Source organism: Rhincodon typus, chromosome 4 (assembly GCF_021869965.1).
Source record: "Rhincodon typus isolate 14 chromosome 4, sRhiTyp1.1, whole genome shotgun sequence".
In the NCBI taxonomy this organism is placed as follows: domain Eukaryota; kingdom Metazoa; phylum Chordata; class Chondrichthyes; order Orectolobiformes; family Rhincodontidae; genus Rhincodon; species Rhincodon typus.
Window position 1 is genome coordinate 1,384,547 of NC_063335.1, and position 26,762 is coordinate 1,411,308.

At 40.8% G+C, this 26,762-nt stretch overlaps 1 protein-coding gene across 3 annotated transcripts in view; it reads left to right on the forward strand.

Moving 5' to 3' along the window:
- Positions 1 to 4,284, forward strand: part of herpud2 (HERPUD family member 2) — a 50,578-nt gene extending 46,294 nt beyond the window's left edge. For all 3 annotated transcript variants that reach the window (XM_048595654.1, XM_048595656.1, XM_048595655.1), the window contains 2 exons: positions 1,525 to 1,642; positions 2,906 to 4,284. In XM_048595654.1, the coding sequence (XP_048451611.1) occupies positions 1,525 to 1,642; positions 2,906 to 3,094 (307 nt within the window). In that variant the 3' untranslated portion in view covers positions 3,095 to 4,284. The remainder of the gene's footprint in view (positions 1 to 1,524; positions 1,643 to 2,905) is intronic.
- The last annotated feature ends 22,478 nt before the right edge of the window (positions 4,285 to 26,762 follow it).

Consider the following 26,762-nt stretch of genomic DNA (forward strand, 5'->3'; position numbering starts at 1 on the left):
GTCAGCCTCTCTGCTCCTATGATGCTGCTTGGCCTGCTGTGTTCATCCAGCCCTGCACCTTGTTGTCTCGAATATCTGGGTTTTATGTTTTTCAATCAAGAGTATTCTTTGGAGTACTTTACAGTAAAAGGATATCAAACTAACTTGTCCTGTTGTATGCACTTTGCATTTTCAAATGCGTTAAGTGCACAGCTGACTTCATCCTCTTGGAGAAGACTGGGTGAGAACAGTTTTTAGTGGATGTTTTAATGCACTTCTTTATCCTCCCTTTGGGGAGTAATGGTGAAGCAGTGGAAGGATCTGTGGGCTGATTATCAGCCTGTTAAAACTGGTCATGCGCACTACTTCTGTAGTGAATTTCTGTGGGACTTGAACCCCCAGAAACATGGATGTAACTTCTGCTGTACCAGACCACCTGCAGCTAACAGTGGTGAGAGGTGAAGAATGTAGTCGACTTAAGAGGACTATTTACTGGTATGTTTGGAGCAGGTTTGTCAAGTGTACTGTTCTAGGCATCACATTTCAGAATGATATTAATGCATTGGAGAGATTTCAGAAGCGGTTTACACAAATGGTTCCAGGGATGAGAAACTTTAGTTATGTGGATAGATTAGCGAAGAAGGCTAAGAGGAGATATGATAGAGATTTTCAAAATCTGGCTGCTTCTAAACTGCTCCTGCTTCTAAAAGGATCAAGAACAAGAGGGTATAGTTTTAAAGTGATCTGCAAAAGAAAAGCAAGGGTGAAGTGAGAAAAGACACTTTCACTCTGCAAGTAGTTAGGGTATGGAATGTGGTGGAGGCAGGTTCTATTGAAGCATTCAAGAGAGCATTGGATGTTTTATTTAGATTTAGTGCAGGGATATGGGGAGAAAGCAGAAGATTGACACTCTGAAATGATGATCACTTAAGCTGGTACAGGCATGATGGGCCAAATGGCAGCCACCTGCACTGTAACAGTTCTGTAATTCTATGAAGTCCAGTAAACTGCCATTTCGGGCATGAAAATTGTACTTGTTCAAAAACAGTCATCTAATTTTTTTGTGTTCATCCCAAATGGAAAAACTCCCCCATTTCCCCAGAATGGACTCGTTTCTGTACAGCACTCTCGCTTACCTTGTGTGATAAGTAGTGATTTGACCCAGACGCCAATTGAGTGTTCTCACTGGAGCTCTTTAATGTGTTTATGAAAGGGTCAGACAGGCTACCTGGTGCTCCAAATGCTACAGTGCCAGCAGCACACTTCACTGCTGTAAAATTCAGAGGCTTCAATTTTCCTTCCATTGTGGAGGAAGTCTCATGTGCTGTGTCAGTGAAGAACAGGCTGTTGTCATCTTTTCAACTTGCTGATTATAAAGAGTTTTAGTTCCATTTTTGGATACAATTGGTCAGCAGTAGAAGTGCACTTTAACTATTGCTAGAGCAGGATCTCCATCTGTTTTGTTAAAAAAGGAACTTGCAGCTTGGCTTACACTGTTTAAGGCATACTATGCCTGATATCAGCTGTGTTTGTTGAAAACCCTAGGCATCAAGCTGGGTGGTTCCCATTCAGACAAGATGCGCAGAATCGACGGCCAGCAAATCATCCCATGGAGTTCAATCAGGAAGGGCAAGAAGATAATGCCCTTGAAGTTCATGAAATGGTGAGTTTGAACTAGCTCCAAATGTCTCCCTCTCTGTCTTTGTGGTGACTGGAGTCTAAACATTTCTTGGAGTAATTTACAGTTGATCTAATTGATCAATTCACCATGAATTTGACTAAAAAACAAGAGAGTCAGTCATTCCAAACGGGAATGGTGATGGATAAGGAAAGAAACTCAGAAACATGAAGTACCTGAGGCAGGTGCACTGTTAGCTGAGTGTAACAATGGAAAATAAAATTAAACCTGCAAAGAAAAGGAAACAAGATTGGGATCAGAATAATACATCTATAAGCTTTATTGGACAATATTCCATAGTGTCTGTCATGTGGACCTTGAGTCATTGCCCTACCTTCAACTCTAATACGTTGATAAACTGAAAGTGCTCAGAGTAAATTTGGAATTGTGTAGGGTGCTGCTAAATGAAAGGTTCTCAATATGGAAATCAAAATGTCTTGGAAATCTAAACTCCTTCAGGCAAATGTTAATATTTAAATTCTTGGTTTGGGCTCTGAACCAAAGCAGAAAGAGAAACACCTTGGACTTCTTTGCTCTACATAATGCTGTTTTTTTTTTTTTAAAGAAATAAATATGCATTTACCAGGTAAAGCAGAGAAGCAATGATTGGGGCTGATCTCTGTCTTCATTGTGATCAATGTTTAAAGTAGGGAAAGAAAAATTTCAACAATACCTCCTAAAGGTGGCAGTGCACATTACTACTTGTGTCTAATAAATGTTTCATATATCCTATTAATCCTCATAAAGCTACTATTTTCGATGGATTTCTAACGGCAATTTTGCTCGGGGTGGTATAAATTATACACGTCAGTCCATTGAACACCCTAAGATGGGCCAGCACAGTGGTTAGCACTATCCTAACCCTATCGCACTGCTGCCTCCCAACACTAGGCACCTGGCTTTGATTCCACCCTCTGGCAACTGTCCGTGTGGAGTCTGCACATTCTCCCTGTGTCTGTATCGGTTTCCTCCGGGTGCTCCGGTTTCCCCCCTCAGTCCAAAGATGTGCACGTTAGGTGGATTGGCCATGCTAAGTTGCCCTGTAGTGGCCAGGGATGTGTAAGTTAGATGTGTTAACCCATGGGAAATATTGGGTGGGGATTGGATCTGTGTGTGATGCCCTTTTTGGAGGTTTGTTTGGCCGAATAGCCTATTTCTAAACTGTAGGGACTCTGTAGTGGTGTTGGTCAGCAGAGTTGAGACATAAACGAAGGTGGACTGATTATAATAGGCTCTTTTTTCTTTTAGGAGCGGTTAATGGATGAAGGTCTGGACGATGACAGTGGAGAAAGTGGTGAAAGTGGTGACAGTGGCGATGATACCACTGAAAGCACAACAGGGACAGAGCCACCAGGCTTCATGGCTTCTGCATGGTCATTCATCACCACTTTCTTTACCTCGCTCATCCCGGAAGGCCCTCCTCAAGTTGGCAACTAGGAAAAGCAGTAAACATTTCACCTGACTGCTCACTACAGCTGTATATTTGAGTGGCATTTACTAAAAAAAAAACGAAGACTGAAGTGTGGGAGTGTACTTAACCCTTTATTACGTTGCCATTGTCTCTGCAATTTTCCATGCTGTTAAGTCTTTCTCCTGATCATGGCATACATTTGAGTTTCACTGCTTTTATTGCACCCAAATTCTGGAGAGCACCAAATGGAAAATGTGCTTTCCTCGGTTTCATTTTCATTGCTTTACATTAGCAAAGATAAAATATAATAAAAGTTACCCGTCTTCCGTGGTTTTGTTGTAATTGCCACTAGCTGTGATTTTAATAACAACTGGGGGCTGGCAACAGAAAATACAAAGAGCTAAGTAAACGAGACTAGCCTCGTCTCAACCTGGAGAATTGAAGAATCCATTTACTTTAAAACTTCATTTTAATCAAAGCAACACTGCTAAAAGCAAGATCTCCTGTTTTTCTGACGTGCTGCAGTCAGACATCAAGTTAACGCTTTTTCTCTCGTGAGTGATTGATTTTTCAGCAGCTGATAGCCTAGTTTTCAATTTGAACAAACACTGCCACCTGGTGGAAAATACCCTCCACAAAAATTGAATTTGAACGGAGTACTTGGGTGCTAACCAGGTCCTGTCCTTCAGCCATGTGTCATTCTGGAGCATTCATGACATTGGTAATACTTCCAAGCAGTGGTTTGGGTTTGAAAGGCTGAGAACTGAAATAAATAGATTTACTTCCTATTTGTTATATACTTTTTAAACAACTTTTACATTTTAAAAACTCATTTTAGAATAATATATTTTACTGCCTTGACTTTATCAATGGCATTCAAAGCTCGGAGGCATAAATTTGAGGATCATTAGTCAGACTATTGCCAGTTTTCAATTGGAAATGACAATGTGACTCATTAAGTGGCATATGTTACTGATACAATAGAAGTGTAAGGGTGTAGACTTATAAATAGTGATCTGCCTGGGAACATTACCAGCCTGAACAGCAATAAATGCTATATATAAAGAAAGCAGCACTGTTTGGTACTTTACAGAAGAGAAGGACCAAATAAAGTCAGTGCCTGCAGCATGCTAACATATTTCACATTAAAATACTGTCACAATGTATTGCTGATTGTTAGAAAAAAAATAAAGCAAATAATGACTTATTTGAATAAGCATTGCCATAAATGTGTGTATTGAAAATGTGACATATCTGGACTAAGTGGAATACTGCATTGTAATAGGTTTTTATAAAAGTGATTTTCTGATGAAGGGTCTAGGCCCGAAACATCAGCCGTCCTGCTCCTATGATGCTGCTTGGCCTGCTGTGTTCATCCAGCTCTACACCTTGTTATCTCTTTTATAAAAGTGATTTGGGTTGTTTCTGCACCAAGGTCCCTTAATGAAAATGTAAGCATTTCCTCCTTGCACCCCATTTTGTGGGATATTGCACTTTGTGATATGGCGCACACAGGTCAGTCTGAACTTCTAATCTTACACCCACAATATCCTCTGAAAGAAAAATAGCTGTTAAGGTCCTTTCCCAGCTATTGCTCAGTCAACGTTCAGTTGTTTCCAGTTTCTATAATTGACAGGTGCAGTGGACAAAAAATTCCCATTCCGTTTTTTGTTATTGAAATGCACAAGGACAAAGTTCAGGCATTAATAGACAGACTTCATCTTTATTTTCTAAGTGATTCTAGTCAGTACCTTGCTGGATTCCTGTGTAATATTGTACTTATAAATAAATTTGACTTAATTTTAACTTGATGTACGGGTTTGGCATTGAGAATAGTGTCCATCCATATAGTTGCTGTTCTTAATTTTTGACTTTGTACCATGTTATTACATGAGTGCCTTTCATCCAGGTTTCAATTCATGGGAGATGAAATTCTGGTTGTTTTAAATCTACACTTCACAGTAAAATTTTTGGGAAAAGCTTGAAAATTTTATTTTATGTTACTTAACTTAAGCTTTGAAACACTTTGTGTCCTGAAATGGTCTTTGATATTAATGCCTTCTGTCACGGTGAAGGAGTTGTGCTTTTGTGCAATAATAGAACAACTTATTTTTCTTTCACAGGATGTGAGCATCACTGACTAGGCCAGAATATTGTCTGTCCCCAGCTGCCCTTGAGAAAGTGGTTGTGAGCTTCCACCTTGAACTGCTGCAGTCCACGTGTTCTGTGTACACCCAATGTTGCTCAGAAGAGTGTTCTAGGATTTTGATCAAGTGACACTGAAGGAACAGAGATATCAGCATGATGTGTGAATTGGCAAGGAGCTTACAGGTGGTGGTGTTGCCATGCATCTGTTGCCCTTGTCCTTCCAGGTGGTGGAGGTCACTGGTTTGGCAGATGTCGAAAGAATCTTCAATGAATTGCTGAGGTGTATCTTGTAAATTGCTGCCACTGTGTTGGTGGAGTAAGTGAATGTTTAAGATGGTGGATAGGGTGCCAATCGGCATTATTTTTCAGTATTTCATTGCAGAAGTGATTACACTTCAAAATTGTTTGTAAAGTATTAAGATGGCTGAGATTATGAAGCGGTTTGCATTTTATTTAGCAACTTATTTGATTTCAGGATGTCCTATAACACTTCATAGCCAGTGAGACACACCTTTTAGTAATAGCAGGAAAACAGCTGTCAATTTCTGCACGGTAAGCCCTCATATACCAATGAAATAAACCAACAGGTAATGTGTTTTAGGTATCATTCAAGGGATAATTATTTCTCAGACAACAAGGGAGAACTCCAATACACACCCCTGGAACACGTTTGCTAGATTTTGGTAGGGCAGGACGTATACACTTAATGGTTACATCCTGGGGAGTGTTGCTGAACAAATGGACCTTGGAGTGCAGGTTCGTACTTCCTTGAAAGTGGAGTTGCAGGTAGACCGGATAGTGAAGAAGGCATTTGGGACATTTGTCTTCATTGGTCAGAACATTGAGTATAGGAGTTGGGAGGTCATGCTGCGGCGGCACAGCACATTGGTTAGGGCTCTTTTCAAATACTTTTTCTATTCATTTGTGGGATGTGGGAGTCACTGGCTGGCCAGCATTTCTTGCCTATCCCTAGATGCCCTTGAGAAGGTCGTGGTGAGCTGCCTCCTTAAGGTGCTGCAGTCCTCCTGCTGTGGGTTGACCCACAGTGCCATTAGGGAGGGAATTCCAGGATTTTGACCCAGCGGCAGTGAAGGAACAACAATATATTTCCGAGTCAGGATGTGAGTGGCTTGGAGGGGAACTTGGAGTGGGTGGTGTTCCTATATGTCTGATGCCCTTGTCCTTCTAGATGGAAGTGTCGTGGGTTTGGAAGGTGCTGTCTGAGGATCTTGCAGATAGTATACACTGCTGCTTCTAAGTGTTGATGGTGGAGGGAGTATATGCTTATGGGGGTGGTGCCAATCAAGTGGGCTGCTTCGTCCTGGATGGTGTCAAGCTGCTTCTGTTGTTGGGGCTGCACTCATCCAGGCAAGTGGAGAGTATTCCATCACACTCCTGACTTGTGCCTTGTAGATGGTGGACAGGCTCTGGGGAGTCAGGAGGTGAGTTGTTTGCTGCAGTATTCCCAGCTTCTGGCCTGCTCTTGTAGCCAGTGTGTTTGTGGTGAGTCCAGTTGAGTTTCTGGTCTATGGTAACCCCCAGCATGTTGATAGTGGGGGATTTAGTGATGGTAACACCATTGAATATCAAGGGATGGTGGTTAGATTGTCTCTTATCAGTGATGGTCATAGCCTGGCATTTTGTGTGGTGCAAATGTCACTTGCAACTTGTTGCATTTGAACATGGACTGCTGCAGAATCTGAGGAGTAACAAATGGTGCTGAACATCGTGTAAACATTGGTGAACATCTGCACTTCTGACCTTATGATGGAGGGAAGATCATTGATGAAGCAGCTGAAGATGGTTGGGCCTAGGACACTACCCTGAGGAACTCCTGCAGAGATGTCCTGGAGCTGAGATGATTGACCTCCCACAACCACAGCCATCTTCCTGTGTGTCAGGTATGACTCCAATCACTGGAGCGTTTGCCCCCTGATACCCATTGATTCCAGTTTTGCTAGGGCTCCTTTGATGCCAAACTCGGTCAAATGCAGCCTTGATATCAAGGGCTGTCACTCTCGCCTCACCTCTGGAATTCAGCTCTTTTGTCCATGTTTGAACCAAGGCTGTAATGAGACAGGAGCTCAGTCAGTTCTAGTCTCCTTACTATAGGAAAGGCGTTGTGAAACTCAAAAGGGTTCAGAAAAGATTTACAAGGATGTTGCCAGGATTGGAGGGTTTGAGCTGAAGGGAGAGGCTGAATAGGCTGGGGCTAAACATTGGAGGTTAAGGGGTGACGTTATAGAAGTTTAAAAAATTATGCGGGGCATGAATAGGGTGAATAGTCAAGGTCTTTTTCCTAGGATAGGGGAGTCCAAAGCTAGAAGGCATAGGTTTAAGGTGGGCGGGGAAAGTGGGTGGTGCGTGTATGGAATGATCTGCCAGAGGAATTGGTGGAGACTGGTGCAATTACAACATTTAAAAGGCATCTGGATGGGTATATGAATTGGAAGGGTTTAGAGGGATGTGAGCCAAATGCTGGCAAATGGGACTAGATTAATTGAGGATATCTGGTCAGCATGGGCGAGTTGAACTGAAAGGTCTGTTTTCGTGCTGTGTATATCTATGACACTATCAGTCTCAACCCCTGAGAGCATGCAGCGTGTGAATTCAATGTTTCATCTAAAATATTGCAGCACCTCCTTAATGTATATGGGACCACCAAGAATGTACATTTTATTTAATCTTAAAATGCCTTAGAAAATTCCCAAATAAAATTTAGCAATGAGACAAATGTAGGGATATTTGGGCAGGTGGTCAAAAGTTTTATCTAAGAGGTAGGCTTTAAGGGGTATTTTTAAAAAAGGCGAGAGAGATGAATGATTTAGAGTTCAGGCAACTGATAATCCACAGTCACCAATAATTGAGCAATGAATATTGGGAATGTATAGAAAGCCATATTTGGAGGTTTCTGAAGCTGGCGGTGATTTTGCAGGGAAGGGTAAGGACCCAAAGTCATCCTTAAAATCAAGCCATGCAGTCCAGGAACCAATGAACACAGATGTGATGGGTGAATAGAGCATTGTGTGACATTGGATATAGGAGGCAAATGTTTGGTGCAAGGTTGGCCAAGAAAGGTGTGGAATAGTTGAGTCTTGAAGTAAGAAAGGTGATTATGATTTCAGCAGGCAGTAAACTGAAGCAGGGATAGAAGAAAACAAGTGAATGTTATTATACGCTACACTTTTTCTGGAGTGGAATTTGAACCAATGATGGTGCTACCAAGCTGTAGAATGTGCCTGTCTCAACTTGTCTTTAATGGAAATTGTTTACAGTTTTCCATTGCACGACTATTTTTTGACTATCTGACGCATGGTATTGGGTAAAGCTTTTTGACTCCTTAGTTCTTTCTTCAGACATTTGCATGATCCTTGAATGCAAATATGATGGACAGATATCCAGGTAACTTCTGATATGGTCCTGTCAGTGAATAGAATGTTAAGATCGTTAACAATATTCATGCTTATGCAATGAAATATTCGCAAGCAGCAAATCATTACCAGCAGAGGGCAGCATGACCACAAAATTTCTGACGATGCCACTGATTTTCATTTCAAGATGATGGAGTGCAAAAGACAAGGCTGAAGTATTTACATCTAATGTCAGCCAGAAGGGCTGAGTGATTGACCCATCTTGGCCTTCTCCTGAGATCCCCAGAATCGGAGGGGCCAGGCTTCAACCAGTTCAATTCACTCCATGTGACACCAAGCAATAATTGATGCCACTGAATACTGCAAAGGCTATGGGTCTTGACAACATTCCGGCAATAGTGCTGGAGATTTGTGCGTCAGAATTAGCTGTGCCCCTGCCTTAGCTGTTTCAATACAGCTTCACACCAATTCCCCACTTCCCTGCTGCAACTCATGGACAAAAATAATTAAAATAAAAGCAAAATAATGTGGTTGCTGAAAATCTGAAAAACAGAATGGTCAAGCAAAGGCAAAGTGCTGGAGAAACTCAGCAGAAATGCTAACATCGCTAGAGAGAACAAGATTTAATGTTTTTAAGTCAAGTGATCCTTCAAGGGGTCAAAACATTAACTGTTTTTCTTTCTCTCCATAGATGTTGTAAGACATGCTGAGTTTCTCCAACAACTTTGATTTTGTTTCAGATTTCCAGCATCTGTAGTTTTTTTTTGTTTTGTTTTTATTGCAGAGAATGCTCAGTTGTGAGGAAGAGTCGTGCTGGACTCAATGCTAACTCTGTTTCTGTCTCTACAGATGCTGCTAGACCAGCTGAGTTTCTCCAGCATTTTCTCTGTGGCACAAATAATTTATTGTGCAAGTCAACGTGGAAAGATTTTTTAAAAAGACAGAAATAACCCAAAAAACAGCCATTAGCAATTTACTTTTGAGTTTATTTGAGATGCAATTTTGGTGATTAGTTAGAATTCCTGCTTTAAAGGCACACCAGGTAGGGGGACAACTTTGAGAAGCAGCACAGTCAACTTGGGACTGAGAGTGTTGTATTTAAATGCATGCAGTGTACAAAACAAGGTAAATGAGTTTGTAGTACATATTAAATTGGTGGGTGTGATATTATAGACATCAGAGACGTGGCTGAAAGGGGATCAGGGCTGGGAACTAAAGATCCGAGGATGTGCATCCTATTGAAAGGACAGGCACATAGGCAGAAGGGATGGGGTTGACTTGTTAGTAAGAAATGAAATTAAACAGATAGCAACAAGCAATATAGGGTCAGAACGCATAGAACCTGTGTGTGCAACGTTGAACTGCAAAGGCAAAAAGACCCTGATGGGAGATATGTACAGGCCTCCTATCAGTAGTCAGGATGTGGGGTTCAAAATAAATCCGGAGATAGTGCCTTTCTTCAATATCTTTCTGATCATAATGATCATGGAGGACTTCAATATGGAGGTGGACTGGGGAAATCAGGTTGATAGCAAATCCCAACAAAAAGGAATTTGTAAAATATCTGAGAGATTTTCTCTTTGGATCAACTCGTGGTAGAGCACACTAGGGAACAGGCAATTCTGGATTTGATGTGTAATGAGGCAAAATTGATTAGGGAGCTGAAAATGCAGGAACCTCTAGGGGCCAGTGACCATGACATGATAGAATTCATCCTGCAGTTTGAGAGGAAGAAGCTGGAATCAGATGTAACGGTATCACAATTGAGTAATTGTTAACTACAAAGATGTGAGAGAGGAGCTTGTACATGCTGCGAGTCTGCAAAAAAGTAACATATGATAATACACCATGGGAAAGTGTGAGGTTATGCACTTTGGTAGGAAGAATAGAGGCATAGACTATATTCTAAATGGGGAACGTCTTTGTAAATCTGAAGCTCAAATGGGAGTCCTACTTAAGGATTTCTCTTAAGATTAACATTAAGGCTCAGTTGTCAGTTAGGAAGGCAAACAATGCTAGCATTCATTTCAAGAGAGCTGGAACATGAGTAGGGAGCTACTGCTGTGGCTGTATAAGGCTCTGGTCAGATTGAATTTGGGATATTGTGATCAATTTTGGGCTCCATATCTAAGGAAGGATGTGCTGGCTTTGGAGGGGTCCAGAAGAGTCTTTTAAGAATCATCCTGAGAATGAAGGGGTTGTCGCGGGAAGACCAGTTGAGAATTCTGTACTTAGTGAAGTTTAGGAGGATGAGGGACGATCTCATTGAAACTTACGCGATACTGTGAAGCCTGGATTGAGTGACTATGGGGTAAATCTCTCCTCTAGGAGGAGAGATTACACCTAAGGACACCGCCTCAGAGTGAAGGACAACCTAACACAACTGAGGACAAATTTCTTCAGCCAGAGGGTGGTGAATCTGTGGAACTTATTGCTGCAGAAGGATGTGGGCACCAAGTCATTGAGTGTATTTTAAGACAAATAGGTTCTTGATTAGTAAGGGGATCAAAAGTTACTGGGAGAATGCAGGAGACCGGAGCTGGGAAACTTATCAGCCATGATTGAATGGTGGAGCAGACTCGATGGGCTGACCATATCTTCAGTGCGTTTGTGTGACCTTGGAATGATATGGAGCAGCTGGTCTGTCATATCTCTGGCTTCATGTACCTTTTTCAACATTTGGAGCCTACGTTTATTTGGGATCCGTACAAGAGGAAAAACAAGTGGAGGAAATCGAGGCAACCAAAGATTGTTAAATTCATCAAAGAACTGTACCTGTATCTGATTTGGAAGTTTTTTTTTTCATCAGAACTTGGCTCATTGTTTAACTCATTCATGATTCATTGTCTTTTTGAGAATCTTTTTGAATGATTCTGTTCACTGAACCATAGCTGTGTACATTGTTTGTTGAAAACGTTTTTGTGCAAAAGCTACAAGTTACAAATTATTTATATTTCAATGTCCTGTTAAAATAACAAAGTAGCCTTTCTCCCCAGAACCTTCAATAAAAGCTAGGGTTATAGATAATGACTTTTTTCTTCAAAGTTCCTGTACTACCTCAAAACAAAAGTTGTCTGAGAGTTTCTTTTGGTTTTAAGTTGACTTAACATTTCTAACACTGAATGTAATCCTAGTGTCCAAAACTCTCTCCCTTGTGTCTTAACACTCACCAAGTTCTGTTCACCCATCACCCCTGTGTTCACTGACGAACGTTGGCTCCTGATTAAACAACATCTTAACTGTAAAATTCTAATCCTTCTTTACAAATTCCAATATCCCCATATTTGTATTTTCCTCTAGGTCTACAACACTGGAATACCTGGAGATAGCGTCAAACTCTGGCTTATTAAGCATCCCCAATTTTAGTTGCTCTGCCACTAGCCGCCATTCTGACAAACAAATTCATACGCTCTCCCTCTCTATTTCTCACATGCATACACATTCACGCGCTCTCTCACGAATGCATATACAGAGTTTTGCTCACTGTTGTTTTTGTGTGTGTGAGTGAATCAGACAGATAGACACACTTTCTCGTACAGATGTATGCACACAGACGCTCACGCTCATACACACACAGTCCCTCTAATTGTACACATAGATACACAGTTTCCCTATATCTGCACAGACTCACACCCATACATGCATTGGTATGTAGACACTTGATCTCGCAACACACACTTGCATTGTCACTCATGCATATTCTCAATCGCTCAAACACATGCACCCACCCTCAAAAACTCTCCCCCTTGCTCTCTCTCTTCCCCCCCCTTCTCTCTTCCCCCTTTCTCTCTCTCCCTGTCTCTTCACCACCCCCCACCCCCAACAGTCTCTCATATGCTCTTGCATAAACTTACTCTGCTACTCCCATGCACATTCACTCTCCCATGTCCTCCCACGTACGCCTCTGACTCAGAAGGCCTGCTCTGACATTTTGACTGGAGACCTTCAGGATACGAAGGAAAGAGCGACTTGTCTTCTTCCCCACCACCCCGAGGCTGCTCATTGCCACAACCCATGAACTGTTTGCCACCTCTGCCCTCTAGTCCCTCATCAACTTGGCCCCTGAGCTGCTGGCAGATTCCCAGCATTGTCCCAATGCGTCTATTATCAATCATCCTGGCAATTGGAGTTCTCCCACTACCAACAGACTCACTGCTGTGTGAGGATTACGGTTAGGCCGAATCTTCCACCTATCCCTGCATTAGGAAGCTGGATCACAGGCCCAACAGAAACACTTGGTGGGCCACAGTAGGCTGCCTGTTAGATAAGCCTGATATTGAGGCACAGGAAAGGGATGCAAAGATTGACAAGGTGACATCAGAATTGTGTGGGTGTAATATTAGGAAACAACTGACAGATTGGGTCACATTTCTCTCGATAAAGAAGGCTGGGTGTGAACTATTACAGTGTCTGATTAAATGTTTTGAGAGACTGGGTGCAGAACGAATGTCTGCACTTGTGAGAAGAAAAAAGCACTTAAGGCCATTAATATGATAGTCATCTGAGAAATCCAGTTGAGAGTTCTTTAACCAGCTTGTAATCAGGCTGATCAGGCAGCAGTCCAAATAAATAACATAGATACGTCTAAGGGGAAGCTAGCCAAGAATATGGGGAGAAAGGAAATTGAGGTGTGCAATAGTAGATTTAGATGAGAGTAGGCTCAAATGAGGCATAACCACCAGCATGAACCGGTTGGACCAAATGGCCTGTGTCTGTGTCGCATATTCTGTGCAATCCTAGGATTAACCTGGAACTGATCTCTTCATGGTCAGAACTTTGTGCTCATGAGGGCTACATGCAATAAATGAAGCAAGACTTAATATTTATGTACCACCTTTCACGCTCTGGATCACGATGTCCCAAAGCTTACGGTCAATGAAGTACTTTTGAAGGTTAGCCCTGTCATAATGTAGAAAGTGCAACAACCAATTTACACTCAGCAAGTTCTCACAGGCAGCAATGTGATAATTACTTATTATCTGTGTGATGTTGATTGTGGGATCAATATTGGTCAAGACATTGGAGAAAGATACCCTGCTTTTCTTTGATACATAGAGGATTATTATGTCCAGCAGAGATGGTAGGTCATTGGTTTAATGCCTTATCCAAAGAGATGGCAACATAGGCAATGCAATACTATCTCAGAACTACACTGAAATATCAGCTTGGCTTTTAGTGCTCATATCTCCAGAGAGGGACCTGAACCCATGACATTCTGACATAAAACTGACTGTGCTACTCAGGGAGGCACAACTGATATGCTACGGACATCTGTTGGAGTATTTCATGTGTGCGTGTTGCACTCAGTACATCAACAAAGAAGGACCACCTAACTGGTAGCTAAAGCAATGCAGCTTCAAAGAATCAATTAGTAAGGTGGCCTTTGCTCAGGGTTGATCAGTTTATTCCTGAGGGCAGATGTATGGATTGGATTCAAAGGTGACATCGTGAATTATAGCTCATTTTATGGCTGTTAGCTATGGAGGTAAAAAGAACTATTAATTTGTAATATTTATTTCACTAACATAGATTATATTCATAAGCGTGTAACTCAGAAGAGATCAGGTTTTAGAAAAATGTACTTTGCTCAGGCAATTTCATTTCATTTTGGATAAGATCCATTCAGCAATCAGTTTGTTCCCAGGTTCACAATCTGCATAATTAAAGAAACTGGGAAGATTGATGCAGAAAAGAGCAGCTGCCACAGCCACACACGAACACTGGGGAAGACACCGACTAGATAGTTTTCTTCTGGATAGATTCTCCTTGCCTGCACTGTACTTACGTGGGAGGTCAGGATGCAAACTATTGAAGCCACTGGCCTGGTGACTCAACAACATCCTGCCTCTAGAGGAGAGTTTTCTTAAACTGTTTCTTGTTTCTTTCTGCTCCATCTGTTAACTGCAATCATCTTCGCATTGACTGATCTTGCAGAAAGCCTGCAGAAAATGAGAAAACAAGAACCAGGACATCAGGAAACATTGAGAGAGTGAATGAATCTTTAGGGGCTGAAATTCACCATCAGTAGGGAGGCAGTAAAATGGTAGAAGGCTAACTTGATCTCCTACATAGAACGCAGGGTGAACCAGCACAGATTCTGCTCTGCCCTCTTGATGAATGCAAGAGAATGTAATTAGATTGCCAGTGTACCATGATAACTGAATATCAATCTGCCCTTGAAATCCAGTGGTTCTGACCAATGGTCTGAGATATCATTAACAATGCAGAGATCATTAAAATTCAAACTCTTGTCTGTTTAACCTGGCCCCAAGGAGCTGAGAATCCCCTGAGATATATCACTTAAAACAATGTTTAAAAGAATGAAATTTTGCAAACTTCTAGTTGGCAAAGCTAGTTCTCCTCTGCTGCCCAGTAGAAAATCATTGCTGGAGAAATATGCCAATCAGAGCACAGTCTAGTTTCTGCTTCAAATTCAACTCCTGCATCCCACCAAATAACACCATCACTGGTGTGGGAGCCTATCAGCTCCCAACTATTCCTTACTAAAAATTATTTTAGATACTAATGAAAGTTAAGCATTACATCAGTCTTTACCAATCCTTTAGTTTTTTTAAAATTTGGAATTATATAAAAAAACCCGTGTTTAGCCTGAAAGGTAATATCTGTCTGTGTGGTATTTCATTACATATCAGATTGATTTTTATATCACAGCAGACCGCTTTGGTTAGAACTTCAGAAATGCATTAATTTAATTAATTAATAAGCATTAATTTTACAACACAACAATTTATTTTGGTGCTTTCTATGAAACATATTTAACCATCACTTCATATCAGGTGTGGAGCTACTTAAACCTCCCTTGATGCTGTGACCATGAATAAAGGGAAGGAGGAGAAACTCAAGGAGCAGTTCATTCTTTTAACTGCAGGAGAATTCCAATTTTAATTGCTTCATGCTTTCAGGCCCCTGGGCTCTAAACTCTGGAATTCCCTCCCTAAACCTTGCTGTCTCCCTTCCTCTCTCCTCCATTAAAAGCTATTCCTTTAACCAAGTCACATTCTCCGTTACCTCCTTTTGTTGGCTGATGGCATCATTCTTGAGGAGCACCTTGGGATGTTTAACTATAATAAAGGGGCTACATAAATACAAGTTGTTCTATCATTAAAAACATCAAACTTATTGTTTTTCAGATCAGGACCAACTTTCAGTTAGAAGTGTATACACTTAAGAATAAATCAATTACTCCTGATTCTACAAGATGTAACTTTGTCAAAAAGTTCACATTCAGAGTAACCCTGTAAGCGTGAAGTTTCATCCATATACTGGAGTCTTTATTGATTATAGTCTGAGAAGTACCTCAACAAAGAAATCTAAGGAGAAATATAAAAACTCTGACATTAAGTTATGGATTTCTGTGTTCTTCAGCACCTACAGAGATTGCTGTTGGTTTTAGTGGAGTGATAACAATGAACTTGGGCAGTTTTGATGTTGTTTCCACTGAAAAATCTGGGTAACTTTTACCAATCCAGCAGTGAATTCCGAGACCTTGGACCACCAATTGCAGCTTCAAATGAATGTGCCTTAGTCTCTTATTGGCTGGGATTGGTGATACACTGGATGCTGATCTGCTGTGATTATCAATTGCTACTGTACAAAAAGTGAAAGCTCTCTGCTCATCCCAAGCCTCAGACACACAGTACCAGCTTTTTCCATTCATTCCTGTGTTCAAGGGTCAGTCCTGAGGGAGCACTGCACAGTCAGAGAGTCAATACTGAGGGGATTCTGCACAGTCGGAAGGTCAGTGCTGATGGAGATTGACAGGTGATCTACCTCTCTGCTGCTGGGTGGGGTGGGAGGATGGTGGAGTTGCTGCACACTACTCTGCCACTACACTTAGCTGCATGAAGATAACAACGGGACTTTAGAAGCAATTATTCAAGTAAAAAATTGTCACTGAGGGTGTGTGAAGTATAGATAGACTCATTTTGAGATTTCTACAATTTCACAGGCACTGGCTCAGTTGTTGAAATGAGATGAAGATAGGAGACGGTACAGAGAGTCTGTCTGTAACGGGGATCCCTGAAGCAAATGGAGAAGCATCAACCATGGCTGAGAGAGTCAATTAGAGATTTAGAATTTGGTGCCAACTCAGTAGAGTCTGTCTTCTCTTTATTGTGAATGACTGCAAATTTGCTGAGTGCAAAATGATTCACGGAGCTTCTGGCTTGACCTGGATGTTCTGATCATGAACAAAAATAATTCCATGCAGCTGGAAAAGCTCAGCCTGGTAGAGGAAGATTTGAAGATATCTGTGGTTTTGTTTGCTTACTGGTTAGAAAGCAACAATAATATATTGCCAGAATGTGGACTCTGCTGGTGTCCCTGTTACACATTCTGCTATCCTGCCCCTCACACTGTGTGGTTGGATCATTGCATATTCTGTGGAATGATTATGATGACACTAGTCTACAAAGATTACCAGGGTTCCTTTCTCCCCCTTTCTTCAAGCTGCAAAACTTGTCCACCTGAAAACAAAGTGGAAGTTGTTAATCACAGATAATTATCTTTGCTTTAACTTGACTTCATAGTCCTCTCAGCCAATGCCAGAAGACAGTAAAAGATGACTAAGGAAGGTTACGAATGATCTATTATGTCATTTTGACCAGGTCCACAAAGCCTTTGTGGAACAGCTGCCACATGGGATTAGAAATGTTTTTTTTTTCTCCTGTATAATAACCAGGATAAATCAGGAAACATGAGAGACAGAAAGCATGTTAAAAGGCCCATAATGAACTTCAGAGTCCAGAGATGCTCTAATCTAATGAGAATAGATCCTTTGCATTGCATGCCCAATTAATTATTCATGGCAGCAACATCAATAGGCTTTCATTTTGTTTTAGGGCCAGTAAGTATCTTAAAAAATTAGATTAATGTGTAAGTGTTGTCAGAAGCCTTTAGTTTGTTTAGACATCCTATAAAAAGTCTGCCCAAAATAGCACAGTTCAGACAAAAGATAAACCAATCATTTGCACAAAAACTCCTTTTTAACTTTTCATACTACCCATTATAAATTGGTTGCATATGGTGCCTTTGGAGAGAAAGAACTTGCATTTCTATAGCACTTTCCACATCCAGAAAATGTGCTAAAGTGCTTTATAGTCAATGGATTATTTTGAAATGTAGACCTTGTTGTAATTTAAGAGAATACAGCAGCTTATGTTCACACAAGATTCCACAAAGAGCAATGAGATAACTTATTCGAGGAATCTGAGCTGTGCTAAAGTATTTATGTCATGATGACATCAGATCACATGGAACTGGAGCTTGGGTCTGTATTTTCCACATAAAATGCCCTCTCTCGCTTTCCTCTGTATATAGATCTGTTCAATAGAGTCTGTTGCTGTTCACTCACAAAACAGAAAGCTGTAGTTGCAATTTCAGCACTTCCTGTTCATCAAAGGACCTCACATTAAGAATAAACAAGGTGCACATTTTTAAGGCGCACCCACACAAAACAGACTATCACTCTTGGGGAAGTCAATACAAGAAAGTGAAAATCACCCTCAATGGCCATTGCACACACTTTAAGTTGGATGCAGGAGTAGCAGTCAGTGTTTTGTCAAACAGTCTCAGATGCCTCAGGGAAGATGGAGTACAACATGGGAAAGTGTGAGGTCATGCACTTTGGTAAGAAGAATAAAAGCATGGACTATTTTCTAAATGGGGAGAAAATTCAGAAGTCTGAAGTGCAAAGAGACTTGGGAGTTCTAGTCCAGGATTTTCTCAAGGTAAACTTGCAGGTTGAGTCAGTAGTCAGGAAGGCAAATGCAATGTTGGCATTTATTTTGAGAGGATTTGAATATAAAAGCAGGGATGTAATACTGAGGCTTTATAAGGCTCTGGTCAGGCCACATTTGGAGTATTGCGTGCAGTTTTGGGCCCCATATCTCAGAAAGGATGTACTGGCCCAGGAGTGGGTTCAGAGAAGGTTCACGAGAATGGTCGCAGGAATAGAAAGCTTAACGTATGAGGAACGATTGAGGACTCTGGGACTATACTTATTGGAGTTTAGACGGATGAGGGGGGATCTAATTGAAACATTCAGAATGCTGAATGGCCTGGACAAAGTGGATGTTGGGAAGACGCTTCCATTGGTAGGAGAGTCTAGGATCCGAGGGCACAGTCTTAGAGTAAAGGGAAGACCTTTTAGAACGGAGATAAGAAGAAACTTCTTCAGCCAGAGAGTGGTGAATCTATGGAATTCACTGCCACAGAAGGCTGTGGAGGCCAGGTCATTGAGTACATTTAAGACTGAGATAGATATGTTCTTGATTATCAAAGGGATCAAGGGTTACAGGGAGAAAACAGGAGAATGGGGTTGAGGAACTTATCAGCCATGATTGAATGGTGGAGCAGATTTGATGGGCCGAATGGCCTAATTTCTGCTCCTATGTCTTATGGTCTTATGGAAGCTACAAACTTTACATGCAAACCATGCGCAAAATGTCTCAGGCTTGCTGCAGTGTTCCAGTGAATCCCAACGCAAGCTGGAAGATCAACACTTCATTTTCTGCTTGGGGACCCTACAGCCCTCCGGACTCAATATCGAGTTCAATAACTTTAGGGCCTAAACTCTCCCATGTCCCAGCCCCTCACCCCACACACCAGGCCTTGTTATCATATAGCCTGCTATTACACACTAGCTATTGTTTCCCACTAATAGTCTCTATTAACAGCTATTCCTAGCCTGATCGTTACCAACTCCTTTGTCTGTCCGACTGTTCTTCTGTCTCTTTGAGCTCTATCCCCACCTATCGTTTACTCCTTACCCTCTCCCTCCACCTTATCTTCTGCATAGAAACCGACATTTTCCTAGCTACCATCAGTTCTGAGGAAGGGTCACTGGACCCGACACGTTAACTCTGGTTTTTCTTCACTGATGCTGCCAGACCTGCTGAGCTTTTCCAGCAAATTCTGTTTGCTCTCCTGATTTACAGCATCCACAGTTCTTTCAGTTTTTAACTCAATATCAAAGTTTATGTCAATTGAGGGAGATTACTCTGTGGAAGATTTCAAAACAACACAAGACCTTAGAAAACCTGTAGCCTGGGCAGCAAGCTAACACAAGAACTATAAGACAGAAATGTGAGATGAGACACTTTGGATACAGGAAATGTAGAAACATAACCTATGCTTAGAAAATAAGCCATTGAATGAGTAGCCAGTCAGAGGGATCTGGCAATACAGGTATGCAAATCAATAGATATAACATCACAGATTAGCAAAGTAATTAAAATGTTAATAAAGCAATGGGATTTATTTCTATGGCATAGATTTCAGAACTACAAAGTCATGTTAAACTTAAGTAAGGTGTTGGCTAGGTTGCACTGAAGAATCTTATGCACAGTTCTGGTCTCCATGCTATAAAAAAAACAACATAAACACTAGAGAAAGTGATGCTGATAAAGGTCTTTAAAATTAAGAATGGACTGGATAGGATAGATGTGAAGAAAATGTTTTGATTTGTGGGAACATTTAAAATCAGGGGTCATAATTACCAGATATTTGTTAATAAATCCATTAGGAAAACAATACCCGTATTCAGAGAATAGTCAGACTGTGGAACTCTCTACCACAGGAAGTGATTGAGGTAAATAGTTCAGATATTTTCAAAAGGCAACTAGAAGTACATGAGATGAAAAGGATCAGAAAGCAGTGAACAGCTGAGCCGAGGCAGGTATTTTGGGAGATGCCATATGTAGGGTGTAAAGTTCTGTGCAAAGTTCCGTGTGTGTAACATTTGGTTAGTGTTAAATGATTTGCATAAAGGTTACTCTCACTTAAAAGCTATGGTTTGACTGAAAAGGGTAATTGTACAGGCCATTCAGCCCATCTTGTCTCTACTGGCATTAATATTTCACGCAAACCTCATCATGCCTTACTTTATCTCACCGTATCATTGCATCCTCCTATTCCCTCTCCCTTATGTGTTTATTCAACTTCCCATAAACATAAGAACACCATCACTCTAGATCATTGCCTGTGGGGACAAGTTCCACATTTCCACCAACCTCTGGGTAAAGAAACTTCTCCTGAATTTCTGATTGGATATACAATAAAACTGAATAATAACACTCAGGAAACCAGTTACTACAAATCTCAAGTTTTATGCAAAATGTCTGTTCTCATCCCTGAGTGCATGGATCCACAATTTGGCAGATATGTATCCGATGGAGAGCCAGAATGAATATTTCAACTTAAATCTTTAACAAATCTTTTCAATTCTCTTCCTAAAACCTGGATGGATTGCCAAGAATTTGGACAAAGTTTGCTAAAGCTGGACTCCACAGATTAAATCAGAGTGCTTGACAATGGATTATGTAAATTATAGAGCAGGGGAAAGAAAAAAGGAAAAGAACACAAGATAAATACGAAAGCTGGTCTCAAGATGAAGGGTCACAGAGTCCAATGTTCACTGATGATTTATTGCTCAGAAACTGTTTGCATGCTCTGTAAACAGAAAGCAAAGCCCAGCAGGCAGTTCCAGCTTTCACAACACTAACAATGAGTGGCCACGAGCAACCAATTTAACTGTCTATTCTGCAGCTCAACTTGCAAAACTAACTATTCTACATACTTTCAAACAACCATCCTGGCCCCCATGGAACCTTCAAGCAACCCTGTACCCTATTAATCTTCTTCATTCATTCTCTGTGCATGTGGTACACACTTAGTGTACTCCAAGTACACATACTTGTTAACTCTTTGCACCCACAGTACGCATTCCTAAACTCTGGGTAACCACGATGTACAGTCATTAACTCTCTATACACTTGGTATGCTTGTACACTCATACACTTTTGGTACACCTGTATGTACTTATAAACTCTCTGCACATTCATAATACACTCAAATGCTCTCTGTACACAGACGATATATTTGAACATTTTTTTCACTCAATACATACTCACATGTTCTTTGTGCTATACATCTGCATATGTTCATTGTATAGCCAGTATACATTCACACTCTTTTTGCACACTGGTATACACTCAAATGCTCTCTGTAAACCCAGTGTACATTTGTATACCCTTTGTGCTCCCTGTGTACCCATGTATATTCAATGTATACCTAGTGTACACTTGCACACTGTACACACTGATACATTCAGATATCTCCGTATACCCAGTATATACTTGTACGCTCAGTTTACATTTGCATGCTCTCCGTGCTCCTCGATGCTCTCTGCATGCTTGGTATTCGCCCACAAACTCTCTGTATTTCCATTGTGAAAGGGTCTCTGTTAAGGTAGACTCTAGATGTGCATTAAGAATTTATCACCTAAGTTATGGTCTGGAGAGCAGTTTTACACCAGCCTCGTTTGAGATCAGTTACTAATGATTGCAGTTGCCTACCTGCCTATATAAGCACCTTCCCACTTATTTGCCCATCTATGTACATACCTACCCATCTATCTACCAAACCATTTTCTCACTTATCCACCTATGCCCCTTAACAGCTACACACTCATCTACCTACTTACCCTATCCTCTATGTACCTATTTACCTACCGACCTACCTATCTATCCAATTTCTCACCTACTTATCCACTTACTTACTTAACAACCTGGCTATCCACCTCCATATCCAAGTGTCTCCCAATCTACCTAAACACCTACCTATTTATCTACATTCCCAATTACCTCCCCTCCCCCCACTGCTTACTCAGTGGATTGGAGTAACTTCCTGTTCTTTCCCACGAAAAGTTAACTTTGCTCTGTAACACTTACCAACTGGAGGTACAGCTGGAGAAAAAGAATTCAGTTTTTTTTCACTTCCTGGAGTCAAGCATAAATAATATTTTTTTGACAGGACCAACTCTCCATTTTTCTTTTGGGATTTTATTGATGATTTTTATAGTCCTTTTGCACATCCAAAACCAAAAAGGAGAAATCGACACTTGTGACCTTAACCCATTGATGATTTCCATTGCATTTAGTTACAATCAACTACAATTCAGGGGCAAAGCTTAAGGCTTTCTTTCTGATTTTCTTTGTATTTGTGAAACAAATATTCTCACTGTATCTGATTAATCAATCAGGATTTCTATTTGCATATCATAATGAAAGGTGTTTTATATATATATATTTAAATGTCACTTATTTGAGAGCTTTGAAAGGGGTTTAATGTTTAACTTTTTCTTCAGCCATGCTTTATTTCAGCATGAGAGAGAGTTCTTCCAGTGGATATTAATGAAAATTTGTTAGCAATGGAAGAGTTTTAAGAGCAAGCATTGAGGAGCATTAAATTGCTTTCATTTAAAAGGGCACAGAATTGATTCTCTTTGTTTAAGGAAAAAAAACACATAGCTTGGAAAGATTTTGGTCAGTTCACAGAAATCCTAGTTGAAGTTACATGTATAAAACAGTATGTCCTAGAGAAAGGAGTTAGTTTGGAATAATTAGGAAATAGGTTACCTCTGTACAAGGGTTTTAGTTGAAGCCCAGACCAAAAATAACCCTAAAAGAGGTTATTTGAAGCTGAGAAAGTCTAATCTCAGTTGTGTGAATACTCAAGGAAGAGGCTATCAAATTCTCAAGACTGTGAATTGAAAGCAACAGTTAAGTCAAGCCTATAAATGGGACAGGGAAGGAAGTTCTCTCTGGTGTTTGAGTGCTGTAGTCAGATGTTGTTGGGATAGATTGAATATTGTATTTTTACTGTGTTTTGGAAGTACTTTAGCACTGTGTTATATGATGGTAGCTTGTTTTTTATTCTATTTTGTCTTTTCTTTTGCCTAATAAATTTCTGTTTTATTATTTTAACCAGACCTGCAGCATTGCATACTTGTGTTTTGGTGAAAGACCGCTTTGCTAAATTTTGAAGAAGCATATATGATCTATTAAGTCAGATTTCAGGCTGGGATCTGATTGGACCAGTAATACCATCAGCTAGGATCATAACAGTATATTATACAGGATTGTTTGGTATCATTATTAAAGTCTAATTGTACAAGACTTTTCCAAACCAACTTCCATTGAATTTATTTAGTGAAACAGAGAGTGGAAGGGACACAGGTTGGTGGGAAGTTGCAGTTAACTATATCTGGGATTTGCCAGCATATTTCATAGTAATTGTAAATGTTTGCATGTGGAACTGGAATATGACTCTAATCACCAGAGATCACTTTAGATCAAACCAACATTCTACACCGAGAAGAACAAACATTTGTTTGAAATTTTGACTTATTTGTAACTTCTGAGACAGTTGTTTTATGGGTAACTTTACACCTGGATTGCAGTTGTAAAGGTTACATTTGGTTTGGAAATGAATGTTTTCTTTGGATCAAAGTAATTAAAGTCTAATAAGAAAAATGTGTTTGTCAATGTGTTGTTGCCTCCCAGATGCAGGCCTATTTTTCCTAGAACTCTGCGTCTGAATTTGTTCAATCATAGTTCCACCCCTGCCACAGGCCCGAAGCCTCTCCTATGTGACTGTGACCACATTAAATTATAATCCTTCGTTTTTCTCAACCTGTCTGCAGCCTTTGATGAACAGACCATCCTCCTCCACTGCCTACCAACTGTTATCCAGCCAGGTTAGACTGCACTCACCTGGTTCCATTCTTATCTTTCTAATCATAACCGAGAATTTCCATCAATGGATTCTCTTCCTGTTTCTGCACTGTTAACTCTGGTGTCTCCTCAGGATGTATCATTGACCCCCTCCTGTTTCTCATCTGCATGTTATCCCTCCATTACATCATCTAAAAGCAGTGCTACTTTCACATTTCCACAGCTCCACCTCACCAGCACCTCCCTCACCTCCTCCACAGTTGATGAATTATCAGATTGCTTGTCAGACATCCAATACTGGATGAGCAGCAATGTCCTCCAATTAAATATTGAAAGTCATTGTTTTCTGTCTCTGTCGCACTCCTCTCCTGACAACAGTCTGAGATTAATCCTGTCTCTTTGCAGCTTTAGTATTTAGTTGACCATCACAAGATGAGCTTCGAACTACATACTATTGTCATCACTGAGACTGTATGTTTTATAACATCACTTTTTATTTCACAAATGTCTCAGTTCATGTGTTGCTGAAATCCTCATTTATTCCTTCACTACCTCTAGACCTGACCATTCCAAATCACTCCAGGTGGTCTCTCCATAAATTTGAGGTTATTCAAAACGGTGCTACCAACTTCTTAATTCATAACAAGCCCTGTTCAACCAGTGTCCCTGTGCTGTCTCACCTACGCTGGCTCTCAGTTAAGTAACAGTCTACTTTTAAAGTGTTCAACCTCGTTTGTTAATCCCTGAATAATCTCACCCAACTCTACCTGTCACCTATAGCCCAGCAATTCTCCTGCCCTCATGAGTGCATCATTGATACCTGCATTCACTGAAATCTGGCCTTTTGAGCATTCCTGATTTTGATCATTCCAACAGTGATGGTGCGCCATCAGCTAACTTGATCCCAAGCTCTGGAAATCCCTCCTTAAATCTTTAACTCTTTCTCTCCCTCCTTCATGACACTCCTTAAAATCTACCTCTTTAACCAAACTTCTAATGGTTTCTTGTTGTTTCATAATGCCTGAAAATTTCAGGAGGATCCTATAAGGATTGTAACCTCAGGATAACATGCTTTATTTGAGCAACTTTATGTCATAGCATCCAGAGTGAATTACTCTTAAATTCAAATGCGAGGAGTGTCACAGTCTTGATAGTGTTCATGTAGAGATTATCACCTTTCACTACTGGTGAGTACAATTCCAGCAGGAATGTTCTCTCTCATGTGATCCACCAGGATCATTAAACAAGCAGCAATCATACCACATTGTTGGTGGAACTCTCCCTAACCCATCCCTATCCTTCCACATCCCTGCTTCCCTCTAACTCATACTTTTCACCATTTAGTAGTTCCCACACCCTTCTCATCCTAAACAGAACATGAATTTGATGTAAATAGTAAGTTAGTTCACCATATTTCTAATCAATGAGAAGGTCAATGTAAGCAAAGCTTACACAGTCAAAAATCAAAAACAGGATGACACGTGGACAGGCTGACTGTCCAAAGTGGATTCCAGAATTCAAGCATTCACGGAAATTCGAGGAAGCAAAACTTGGAGGGTGGCTCAGCACCTTGATTCTGGGAATTCTCACTTCCCCATTTTAACCAGCATGACTGAATGTTGGTGAGATGGTACAGCAGTCTGCTGATTCACACTGCTGAAGGAGCTGGCCATGTGCAGTCAGGGCCTGGAAGATTTGACAGTTTTAAAAGGAACACTCAGGATATCATTCCCCCTTCTCTACTCTCTGAAGGGTGCCCAGTGAGTTGGGAAATGCCTGAATCTGCTCCCCAGCACAAGGAGACTTTGACATAAGATTCTGGAGCACTGGCTCATGGGAGGTTGATTTTCTTGTGATAGCTTTGCTTTATCAGGGAATTGAGAGACTTGCTAATAAGAGTACTAAGGCTTATGGGATCAAGGCAGCTGGATAGAATCATGTCACAGAACATCCTGAATCAAACCAAACGGCAGAATAGGCACAAGGGGCTGAATGGTCTTCCACCTGATTCTATCTTCCAATTAGTGCTGAGAGTTTTCCCTTATTTTTGCAACAAATAATACGAGAAATGGACTGGTGTTATCCACTGAAACAGAATTGCCCTATTGCATTTCTCCTGGCTGGCTCCTAACTGCATCCTAATTTGAACTAATGAGGCATGTTACCAAAGTACCTGAAATATATAACTACTCGCACCCCTGCCCATGACTACCTCTTCCTTTCACACTTTGCAATGCTTCTTTCTCCAACTCTGAGAAACCTCACAGTAAATTTATTGAAAAGTAACACAAGAGTAAGTCTGGAATACAAACTCTGTCTTCTTGTCATTGTTGCTAGCAGAATGGAGAACTCTCACATCCTTCATTATGACAACTACAAGTCTGCATTTTTATTTTGGTGTGAAGCAATGTCCCAGATTTAAAAGTTCACAATGTTTGCTTTAATTGCTTTGGGAGCAGGGCAAATCATGAAAAAAATCAAAGCCCAAGTCTCGCAAACCGGAAAGTGCTACTAGCTGCTCCATATTTTGCACTGTGGCGCACACACACACACACACACACTCTCTCACTCTCACACACACACACACATTCTCACACACACACACACTCTCACACGCACATACACACACACACACTCAC